This window comes from Zerene cesonia, chromosome 18 (assembly GCF_012273895.1).
Source record: "Zerene cesonia ecotype Mississippi chromosome 18, Zerene_cesonia_1.1, whole genome shotgun sequence".
In the NCBI taxonomy this organism is placed as follows: domain Eukaryota; kingdom Metazoa; phylum Arthropoda; class Insecta; order Lepidoptera; family Pieridae; genus Zerene; species Zerene cesonia.
In genome coordinates, this window is record NC_052119.1 from 5,827,820 (window position 1) to 5,840,888 (window position 13,069).

A 13,069-nucleotide genomic window follows, 5' to 3' on the forward strand; every position below is an offset into this window, starting at 1 on the left:
CCTTATATCGTTCTAGATAGGTCACCTGGTGGTTCAAATGACCCGTAATTTTTTCTATATGGGCCTGTAGTCTAATATTATAGAAAGCCGACAGTTTGCTTCTTCTATCGTTACGGCATTTGTATTCAATGTTACTGACGAGTGTCGTCGTTGTGAGAATTGTTCCATCGCTGGTTAATATTGATTGTCCTGTTTGTGAAAGATTATTTATATCCTAACTTTTCAAGACTATCAATATATTTTATAATGCTAGTATATTATAAAAAAATATTTTTTCTCCTCTTTTTTTATACAATATTTGTTTCAATCAGCAAAAAATTTTTTTGTTCACGTCGAACAGAATATTGGAAATTGTTAACAACACATCAAAATGCATGAAATATTAGAACTGAAAACTGAGTCCACATAATTTGTAATTATCTTAAATAAGATAATACAGTCCTTACTAATATAAATGCGAAAAACTGTTTGTCTGTTTGTTTCTCTATCTTTCACGTGGCAACGCAGCGATTTTATCTAATGTCTGGGGATAGTTAGAAGGTAAGAGAGGGTTGCATAGGCTGCTTATGATAAAACTTCTCATTTCCATAAGAAATCCCGCTTATTATGCGCATTCGAATCACTCCGAAAATTATAAATTCCTACATAATAATAACACGCCGCGCGCAGAATGCGAGTACCTACTATATATAAATAAGTATTCTGTGTATCGCAATAATTATCAGAAAAGTTTACAAATATTAATACTCTTTCACTTTACGAATATACTAGACCGAATATACACAACACAATAGAATGTACACTATACCGAAAATTATTGTGAAATTTAATTTTAACAGCTGAAGAACTACATTGTATTATAAAAGTAACGGCATACTAATATTTTATTCTCTCAAACGTTGAATATTTTACATAATTCGTAAGATTCGCATAACGTTTAACAGTCAGCTTTGTGACTTTCAGTTAAGTCTAAAGCTTACAAGTTTTTCCATAACAATAACCCTTATAGTTAGAAAGTCGTAGTTAAAATTAACTGTACAATAAATTTAGGAAATTTTCACATCTTGAACATTTATTTGTCTGAGAATTCTTCAAAATCATTTCCTGGTATGAACGATGTTTGTTTTATTTTTCAAATTAATTTTGATAGTCTTATACGAGACAGATGTTTATGTATTATGATTAATGATAGCCATTTGTTTTTTAGTTTATATATTTATGTGTTAAATATTATTTATATATACTATTGATCCTTCCTGGTTTACACTAATACACTGAATAATGTACTGTCAATATCTTATAAAAGTTGTAGCGCCATAAACAATTTAGATATTTTCAAGCAAATGATTTTAAGTGCTTAAAAACGTGGCGTCATTAGCAGTTTCTAGTAGCATTTAGGGCGGTCGGTTCAAAGTCAAACAAAACAATCTAATGGTTTTCCCGACGAGAACCTGAGCGAACCAGCTAAAAATACAAAATGATTTAACACGATGTCAAATTGTCTCGACCAACCAAACTCTCGATCAAGCGCTAATAGGATCACAAACACAAAAAACATCGATCGAACAATCTTAAATACGGATTTAGCGTGTGCACATGGAATAAAATCCAATATGTAAATATTGAACGGATCGATTTTAAGTGTTACCAATGTTTTCATACCTACGATTCCATCACATCACATTATTGAAAGCGCATAAAAATACGACGTAATAAGTATTCATTAGTGACATGTAAATAACAGAGCGCGGAGTCACGGTGTAATCCTTTGTATCGGGGACCATAAAAATCTATTAATCTGACAATCCTTACTTCAACGGTGGTCACAATTTATTGTCGGGGTGATTGTGTGTACACGGGCAGGTTTGTAATGACGACACGACCGTGGACAGACGACATGGAAAACAAGTAAAAATATGGCCGTGATAAATGAACGAGCGAGTGGAGGCACGCGAGCATCATTACGCGCGCGCGTCGGATCGGCTTCATCGCGCACGGCAAGAGGTCAGCAGGTCTTGTGATGCCTTTATCCGTGTTTCGACGATCTAGTTCAATCATCACATAACGAGCTGCTTGATAGATAGACCGACTATCATGAGACTAAAATGATGCAGAGAAGGAATCGTCGCTAAATGTTCCAAATGCAGTATTTAGTTCTTTGGTTGAATAAAAAATTTGTTAATACTATTCTACAAGTGAATTATAACACCTTAAGAATTTTCGAGTAATCCCACTTGTTCATCTGAAACATTAAGTTATTTAATATTTTGTACAATATTAATGTACGCTGTGATTAAAAAAATCAAGACTGTCACCAAACACTCGATATATGGTAGCTATACGGGGGGCGCATTTGTCTATCCTTAACTGACAAACAGATGCAAGGTTCTCGGGCGCGATAACAGGAATAAACTATCTGAGAAATGCCGATGGTTATTTATGGCGAGTCAGCCGACGACGTAGCGCAGCCTCTAACAAAAGACTAGACAAATGACCGAGATAATCTTATGTTAAGGCTTTTAGTTACGGAATTGATATCTCTTTTGTGCGCACTATCGCTGTATCCATACATTACAAAACTGATATTATTAATGTGTCGATACACAGCAGAATCGTCACATCTAATGAAATATCGTTCTCGTTACAGCGACGACATCTGTAAAGATGACACACTTGAGCGGTGACAAATACCATTCAAATTCCGTATGGCATGCGAGCATGGCCACGGCATGTGGGCGGTGGATGTCTTATAAACACAACGCTAGTTGAGACCGGCTTCAATTGAAACCGAGGAGGTACCCGTCGGTACCGCGGCGCTAGCACCGCGCCGGCCTCGGGCGCGCCGTCGCCCACGCATCCCCAAAGATTTATAACATTACCCATATTCGACCTACGAATGGCGCCAATTCGACGCTTCAAATTAAAACTCGCCGCGAATGCAAAAAGATGTCGAGTTACCGCTTTGATGGATAGCTGCGCCGTTTCTGATTTACGCGGCACTTTATTGTAATGTCGCGTCTTCCCTGAGGCGCATGTCGTATCGACACCGAAATCAATCAAGTTCGCTTCATCCGAGGGAATAACATTTTCTATCGCGTTATTTACATGTGCAATATCAGCACCGAAACGTCGTATACATTTTTAATCGCATCAAAGAATTACAATGGAAAAATGAATATGAGAAAGTGGTTAATACTTCAAGTTGTCAGAATGTACATACTCGGTCACTTTGTCCTCGGGCGGTATAATGCGACCCGGCATTAAAATCTTCTTGTGCAGAACACCCGCCGACTTCAATTCCTGCAACAAAACGAGCAATCTTGAGTTCTAGGTAAATTTAAATGGACAATACTCGTGGAATGCGTATGCCTTATGAATTATTATCATATGGCATATATATGATTCAGTTGATGTATCAATCACTACAGAATGAGAATAATTACGATATAAACTTTTTGGTTAATTTGACAGATGCTTATTAAACTAAGTTGACAGCTGCAATCGACACAGGGATCGGCGTGTCAAGCGTAGCGCAACCTGACACAATGCCAGCGTAGCATCAACTTGAGCACGCGCACGCGTCTTAAGACTTAATCTTGATTACTATACTATAGTTTAATTTGATTGCAAGTTCATTATAAAACCTGATATATAACGATTAATTTAATTAGAAAATACCACAATGTCAAATGGATATAAAAATATACCATATTTTTGTATTATTACGAATCTTAAATATTCTGAAACCTTAATAACATTGTAGGAAATATGGTAAAAACTCGGATTGAGTTTCAAATAAATACATGTCAATCGAACAAACCCGAACAAAGCATCGTAGTAGAAAATGTGTCTTCGATCGTAAAACCAAACATAATTTTATTGCTTCCACGTACTCTAGAGTACAAGACGCGCGCCTTATAGCCATCCTTACAACTAACAGTCATAATTCCGACCTGAGAATTTTGTCTTACACGTGCTAGGAGTTTCTGTTAATACTTTTCATTATCACTAACAAGTCCATAGGAATGTGTATTATAGAATTTGAATGGCGGAACGTGAATGTGTGTAATTATTCACCGCCGTTTACAAACAATTGCGCTCGACGGGCCCGAGCTAATAGAAAATAAATCAAATATTAAACGTATGACTCTCTAAGAATTGACAAAAGACAATAAACAATACACAAAAACCGTACATATTTATCGTCCGATCTCGCTACCAGACAATATGTACTTAAACATTTGCATATATCCACACTATTCGGTTGCAAGTTGGTAGATATGGTGGGGAAAATTTACCTGCGGGTCGTAATACCTTGTTGTGTTTGTTAAGTCTATTACAGCACCTAATTTTGGTATTCTCTTTAAAAGCATCTTGATATCCCATCTGAAAAATATTCATTTGATTAAGAGTCATGTATATCAGTGGTAGCGATACTTATGTTACTGAATACTTACATCTGTGTAATTTCAGTATTATTTGTCTGCCATATCTGTAACAAATGAACAGGAATTATTAATTATTATTACCATGTTTCATTTCATATCTAGCTGCTGTTTACACAATCACATACACACATACATACATACGTACATACATACGTAAACTCTGAGAAAAATACCCTCCTCCTTTCGCAGTCGGGTTATAAATCTAAGCTAAAATTAATAATAAAATAACTTTTGAGACAAACTGCATCACATTGGTCTATTTAATACAAGTTTTTGTACCTACAAACGACAAAATAAATATGTATTACAAAGTATACACAATAGTACCTACTGAATGAGAATGATTAATATCATCTTAAGAAAATTTAAAATGAGTTCCTCACTATTGGCCTCTCCTACCAACTATTGTTATAGTTTGTATAAACTTCATCGAAATTCAAAAGTATCAAACTCCCAACGTAATAGTAATTACTGGTCAGAGATTCTGGTGCATTAGCACATGTCCCCTTGACTACAGACAATGACGCTTTGAAGAATGCCGCACGTAGGCGACAGTCCACTGATAAGAGCACTGATCAATCATCGACTAGCCCTACCTCACCGGTGTCGATGACCCCGCCTGCAGCCCACCTGATGAGACCGAATCAAGTTTTGGACGGGATATCTAATTTTTTACGTTAAACTCAATTAATAAACTCCCCATAACGTTTTACGCGATACTAAATCGAAAATCAATCGAAATATTCCGAGAAACGCAGTTTTTATTTGAATACGCGCGTTATTATTTAAAAACTATAATTTGCCTAAAATGCATCACATAAATAACGAAACCCATTTCGTTCGCACCGCAGGCAAAATGTATCCGGTCGAAATTTTCAATTTACCCGAAATTCCCTCAAAATGAAATGTCAGGCACCTTAATAATATGTGGTTAGAGAAGTGATAATTTATTGACAGTGATGAGAGTTGACACGATGGCGAAAGTTGGGGCAAGAGTACATGTCTGATTCTAATACACCTTCATTCACATCGATTTCTGTCACAGTTCTGAACGAGGGTTCTCATAAAATAATTATTAATGTAGGTACGTGCAATTAACAATTGCTGGTGGTCTTTATAGATTGAAAAGTAACAATATTAAATACCACTAAGGTTGTGTCACTGGCTACGACTCACGTTAAATAATGTATTACATATTTGTTTAATTATCAATTATAACGATTAATAAGGTTGTGACGCGTGAAAGCTGTATAAAGTATGACTACGAGTAGTCTTTATTGTCATCAATTAATAATTCATATTTTAAATTAATTTTTAACGTTACACGATTTCATTATAATGTCATGATGCTTAATGGTTTATATGAAATCGAATATATATTGATTAATGTGTATTAATGTCAATATAAAAGTTTACTACAAAATGAACATGCCACAAGGCAATCAATAAAATCTAATAATAACTATAAATCGGAATCTATCATAATCGAAATGTAATAACGTATCGATAATTAAATAGCAAAGCAATAAAACTGAACCAATTCGAAATAATAAATCGTCTCGATTACCATTGATGATCATTGTAATTCAACAAATCAGAGCAGAATAATATCAGTTCGTTGTTATAAGTACTTATCTGGTACTTACGATTATTACTACAATCAATAACAAACAAACAAGGATTCAACTTGAACGAAAACAAACTTTATAACCTTTTACCTATAACATTAGACATTAAGAGATGTATCTAGAATTATAAATCTTTACCAATGATTTCCAGGTGAATTTGTTAGAACGCGCCTATGTCAGGAACTACTGGATCGATTTCAAAAATTCTTTCACCGTTGCAAATGTGTATATATATATATTATATATGTGCAATATATAACATACGGTTACAATCATGATCTTAAAAGTTTCATCTATATTCACAACTGATACACATAATTAACAATTCAAAAATTAGGATAAAATCAAAAAAGTATTTTCGTGTTACATTAAAGCTTTATATATACTTCATACGGTTAAATAGTTCTATTCATATTAATAAAAGAAAACATCAATAGGTAATTCTAATTAGATTTTGTGAATTGAAATCAAATATTTATTTGACATTCTGTTGCTACTCGTATATTAGCGCGATTCGTGTTGAGTTGACGCGTTACTTTAAGGCCGCTATTTTCGCAGAGGCTCAGACCTGTGAGATTGCGGTGCCCGCTTTTAAGGGATAAGGATTGATGATTGGAAAGAAGGAATGGACTGGGAAGGGCTAGGAGAAGGAAATAGGCCTCTAAATAGGATATCTTCGCCTGAATACTACGCTTTGAATCAATCTACTCGGTCACAATAATCGCGTGAATTCGCCGTAGTCCGCTAATGTAGCCACGGCGTTAATGAAAGACATGTCATGAAATATTTACGAGTTACTTACTCGTATATACAATAATTTTTGATAAGATTCTACATTTGCAATCAAGTTATTTACATCCAATTTACTTGAACTAAATTAAATTTTCATTTAGCGAGACCATCCCAAATGAAGCCTGACAACACATTTATATGCTCTTAATAATAAATTTTACGACTATCTGCCGATATAATGCGACAAGACATTATTTACAAACGTCAGCATAAGTAATAAAGAAAAGTTTATCATTTTTACGACATCGCCAATTATACAATTGCAAACACGAGTGAGGGAGGAGTTCCCACCTGTGGAGATATTAACGGTGATATATTGATTATTATCGCTTGTTGAAATTATGATTTAAAATGTTCGTATTTCCTTTTTTTGCAAATATGTAATTTCACAAAGAGTATCGACATACTGAGCGATGGAAATAAACACTTCTTGTAACAGAATACGGATTGTGGCATTCAATTGTAGCAACTCAATACAAACGATATAACTTAATTCGTGGGATATCGGTAAACATTGTACAAAATTGATACATTTAGGTGAGTCAATGTTAGACTGTTGTATTAAATTTCAATGAAAGTGTGTTCTGGGGACATTCGAAATTGAGAGGAAGTCGAATTTATGATCAAAACATTCCCTGGCTTGGTAGATTTTATTCTCCGTCTTTAGCGGTTATTGATCATGCTTTTCATTGAACCTATTGAAACATAAATAGAATAAAACAGCAACGGTAGTATTTAACTAAAGTTTGTTTTAACTTGACAACAAACAGTTAAGAAAAAAATGGATAGATTCGTACCTTCTGTGAATAAAATAGAAATATTATGCAACCACAATAGTCATACTAAGTGAAAATTAATAAAAACAAACATTTCGTAAAAAATCAATAAACGAAACCCATTTTGTCGTCTTTCCCTAAAAGATTCAAGGCGAGCGACAAACACCTAGAGCGGCGCCAGTGTCTGCCGATGATTTATGTTGAGCTAGCAAAATGCAACATCATTGTTCAGAACGGCAACTTTTATAAGTATATCTATACAAATATAATTTCCTATGGTTTGGATTTAGAGATTTTATTAAATTACGCTCTAGTCCAAATAATGCGACGTAAACAGATCCATTTAAGACTACAATATGTATTGTAGTTACTACTTTTAATTTGGCAAACTATTTAAAGTTTCACGAAAGAAAATCGTAGATTTATCCTGATTCTTTTATAAATCATGCCAAAGAAATCCCTCAACACGTGCTTTTAGCTTTTACATAGACATATTATTAAAAATCACGAAATTTTTCGCATTTGCGCATCCATGCACGTGTATATGATCTAATTTACATAGCGCTGTGTCTATTTTTAATCCACTACTTCGCCTTTGTCATCGCATTCTCCACAATCGACCGATCCGTTATGTCGTTTATTCCAATGGTAATGATGGCATAATTGACAGAGGGCAACTATTGTTCCCATTGTTTTCTATTGATATTAGCCTTTTGTCGCCTTGTAATGGAGGAACTTTTGTCATTGTTTTGTTGATCGTTACCCATTCGTTTACTCTCGACACCGATGCAACTGGCACGGTAGATTAAGAAAAGGTGGAGCGATGTCGTTCAAAGAATTTGACCTTTAGTTAACAAACTGGTGAATGTATAGCAGATGATTGTACAAGCTGATGATAATAAGGCGTACTGTATTTTGGGTGGTAATTTATGTAGCTACAATATGAAAGAATAACATGAATGAAGCAATACAAAAGCTTATAAGATCGATTAATATAGCTGTTGACATCTAGACACCCAAATCTGTATTTATTCAATTAACATTTACTGTTATTTTTTAAATCACCCTCCGTACCCAATTGAGACAAAAATAGTTATTAGAAAATGGAACCAGCTCTTTGCAACCACCCAAAGTGATCCCAATTTAGAAAATCATTGTAAGCAAGACATAAAACGTAACACATTGTTATTGTGTAACGACTTAATAGTTGGTGTCAAAAATAATTGATATGTGGCCAGCTTTCATGTATGCGGGCTTTGACACTTAAGCTTACGAATCATATTTTACTGATCCAGGATCAATTACTGCTATACGGGCGCCAAGCCACAAGAAATTAAAATATTCTTTATTTCATCTTAAATTTTTTATTCCATTGCTCATGTAGAATTTGGACTTGAATTTTTGAAGTATGTTATAGATTAACATAATCATATAAGCATTGCTTCGAAATAAATTATTATAGATTTGATAAGATGATTTTAAACCTCTAACAAAGCGGTTGTTAGAGGTTACTCTATAAAAAAGACATTCTATTAATTTATCGCTAACACTTATAACGAACCTAGATTATTACTTTTAGGTGTCAAAATAAGCTGTTCAGCCATAAGTAACACCTCGATAAATACCATATCTCTCCAACGAACTCGCCACATAAACAAGCAAAAGGCATGACCCGTTAAATCGGATTCCTTATTCGATCCACCCGATTAATCGAACAAACCCCGGCGGATCGGGTATCGGAGGCATTTATCGCGCCTAATTGCGACCACCGCCGAATTTCGGATCCAAAACGAGTTGGGTGGTGTAATGATGATATCCCTTTTAAACGGACTGAAGACCGCACCTAAGTAACAATCAAATAGCGACTTATACGACTAAATAAAATAAAAGTAGGTTATTCATATCTCACATCTTAAAAAATATTCAGAAACAATTTCTGGTCCCTTAACATGACATTGGCGTGTTTTACGAAATCTTTAATTTAATTGTCTTATTTAAACATTCGTGACGTGCGTGCTTAAATGTCAGTAAGAAAGCATTTTTTGACAATTAAACTTATTTGGGCACTTCACATGAAATATATACGCCGTATTTTCATTCAACTTTCAATGTTTGGTTCATCATTTTGACATTTACATACATTATTCAACAATTACAATACTTTCTCATTTTATATCCTTCGAGTAGCCCACGACAAGGGCGGAGTGAAACAATGTCAAACTTACATCAGACAATAAAGAATTCAGCCGAAGAGCCTGATTATATTTATGATAAACGATGAGCACAGAATATTTTCACTGGCGGAATTCGCACTTAATAACCACCAAATATTGTACTTGACAACTTGAAGACGTACGCGAAACTCGAAAACACCCACATTTCAGTAACATTCCCTTCATCATATTAATATAAAATCAACGTCAGAAGTGACGGCAAAAGCATAATAACATGTTTTAAACTTCGGGCACAGAGTTTATACATAATTATTGTAGCACATTTAGATCTTCGAGATGAGATTATAAAAAGAAAAAATTAAGCTGATGAAGTCATTAATGCAGGACTGATTTGCATAATTTCTACAAAGCATAATTCTGCAGTTCCAAGTCAAAACAAAACGGTCAAGAAAGCTGATTACACGGTGCTCCCACGATCTCATGGCCTGGCTCGTGAGGTACGAAACTTGGCGCGTACGTGTCAAAAGATGTAATTATGAAGAAATCCAATCAACCGCGCCGCGAACCGGCGCAAGCGTCGACGTTGATTGAGCGATAAATTTATTGAAGATAAATCACCTTATCGCGACAAATCAGTAGCTGATATAGCCTTAATTCCAGAGCGGAAAGAACAAGGGCCGACAGCCACCTTCATTAAGAGCACTAATGAATATCTTTTTATAACGGGTCGGTTGAAGGGATTTAAGGCTCATATCTTAACTGCAAGCTGAGCTTCAATATAGGTGGTGTCAATAAAAATACAAAGAATAATCAGACGCAAAGAAAGTTGGCGCCAAGTATTTTAATGTCAGACCATTTTGGATTAAGGATATTACGAATGTGCACATCGCATGTCGCAACACATAAGTATGTATTTCAAGTGCTGTAAAAACCCCGAACGTATTTTAAAATTATTGAATACAATAACAACTAGAAGTTAGACCGGAAATAACTTTGTGAGAGATAAACAGCATAAGAGACATTTTGTGGAGAAATATGACACATGATACGAAGTTTTCAAGACTGCGGAGATACCGCGAGCGTGGCCGATAAATTGTACCGACGAGTTTGATATTTCTTGTTGTCAAAGAAGCATTACCCACTTAAACGCATCAGACAAAGGAGATTTAATAGCTTTTATAAATATGAAAATATGAATATTAACTGATGAATCTCCACGACTTCAGAAATACAATGCGTTTTGTACATGTGTACATTATGTGATATGACAATAATTCCTCCTTGCAGACAAATTGATGGCGCCACTTAATCATGATATGGATTCTTATTTAAAGATACATTTTATTAACTTGATGAGAGAAATGGCAACTATACATATGCAAGACTACAAATCATCGCATTTTACATTGTGCGTTGTTAATGCTAGCCCGCGGCGTATAGCACTAAACAGTCTGACTAATTAGATGCACTAGGCAACAAAAAGCTATGTACGATCTAAACTCGTGTGCAAAGATAATAAATGCAGGGAATTTTAACTCTATAACCTATGCAATAAGGAAGAATTAGGAGATGTTGAGATTTGGTCAACTGTGTTCAGTAAGACGTGCGATGGCGGCTTATGATAGGCCGCCCACGCGCAAGCGCCGCGAATTCGTGAGAAATACTGCACCGGCGCCGGCCAACTACATTATGTCACATAGTAAGAACGCTTTCAGGACAACAAATCACTTAGTAAATTAACAATACTTATAAAAGCACTAAAACCTTTACATGGGAACAGTTTTAGAGTTAACTCACATATTAAACTATTTTATAGGAGGATTATCCGAAACGTTTTATATAGGTACGCGTATAGGAATTATCTTTAAATCAATGCTTTTGTTAAAAATCACTACTCTTAGGAATATATAGCAGTATTTTATAAACATATAAACGATGTAATTGGCGTTATTAAAATAATGACAAAATATGAAACAAAAATTTAGCACGAACTCCACAATAAACATAGCGTATGCTATTTAAAGGCCTTTCGTACCATGGGGCGAGGCGCCGAATTCACTATTTCTCTAAATTTCTCTAATAGATTGAACATTTGAATACTTAGTTCCTATGCTCACCAGTGACCATCCGTTAACGTAGCTACTGACTAATACCAGACATAATTTGAAAAATTTCTTGCATGATATATATAACAAAATTCCTTTGTAATATAAGCCATTTGTTTCTATGTCAGCAAAAGGCTCTACACGAAACAAAACGCCATATCTTTATTGAATACAATAAATTTCCAAGATCTTGTGAATAGTATTGTATATTGTTATTGAAACCGCCGGGAGCGAATCATTTTCATATGTCTACACTACATGTGCATTAGTTACATACAAGTAAACGCCGAAGGTTTATTTCGCGATTATTCAAATTCTATTCATATTTTATCTTTATATTTAGAGGCGATAAAATATTTTTTATTTGATTATGTTGTAATAAAATAATTGGAATAAAAATAATATCAGTCTCCCCGTGACCACGCTCGGCGCAAAGTGTTGGAAACGTTGGGTTAATAATATAATGAATAAATCGCGTTTAAAATGCGTTAAAAAGTTTTTAATTTCTAAATGTACAATACTCGCGTAAAATCAAACGCAAAATAATAATATATTTAATTTTTATGATAAAATAAACACCCACTAGCACAAGTGTTTTCATTAACTCTGTTGACCATTTTTCAAAACAACACGATTTAATTTAACTTATTTTTGCAAGCTTATTTTTTTTCGATCGCTACATTAAAATTAAAAAAAGACGGTTAAACGGTTAATGTGAAGAAACGTCATAGCTAGCCAGATTAATATATCGTTCACATGTATATACTTAAAGCGCTATTCATACATGATAAATAACCAGTACGAAATACCACACGTCAAATTGGTCATCATAAAACCCAGAATGGTGATAGCAAAAACACTTGCCAACTATTTAATACTTAACACTTGGTGAAATAAAATGGCAAATGATTTCACACCGAGTTATGCCGACGTACATAATAAATCTTATTAGTGGTAGTTATAGTATAGTAAATATTTATTGGGGCTCAATTTATTTTACATGATTAAATATCTGCGCCATGTTTCATTTTGTTTTTCATATTTTATGGCGATTTATTTGAAATAAGAAAAGTATCTGTTATGCTTTATTTGATGAATACTCTTCTCATATCTTTTTAAGCAAATAATGCACCAAATATACCCAAG

At 34.4% G+C, this 13,069-nt stretch overlaps 1 protein-coding gene across 6 annotated transcripts in view; it reads right to left on the reverse strand.

Annotated features, from left to right (window-relative positions):
* LOC119833816 (RNA/RNP complex-1-interacting phosphatase homolog) overlaps positions 1-13,069 on the reverse strand; it is a 49,103-nt gene that overhangs the window by 19,860 nt on the left and 16,174 nt on the right. For 3 of the 6 annotated variants that reach the window (XM_038358001.1, XM_038358002.1, XM_038358003.1), the window contains 3 exons: positions 4,458-4,492; positions 4,299-4,386; positions 3,221-3,300 (listed from right to left, as the gene is read on the reverse strand). In XM_038358001.1, coding sequence (XP_038213929.1) covers positions 3,221-3,300; positions 4,299-4,386; positions 4,458-4,492 — 203 coding nt within the window. The remainder of the gene's footprint in view (positions 1-3,220; positions 3,301-4,298; positions 4,387-4,457; positions 4,493-13,069) is intronic. The other 3 variants (XM_038358006.1, XM_038358005.1, XM_038358007.1) reach the window with 1 other exon arrangement.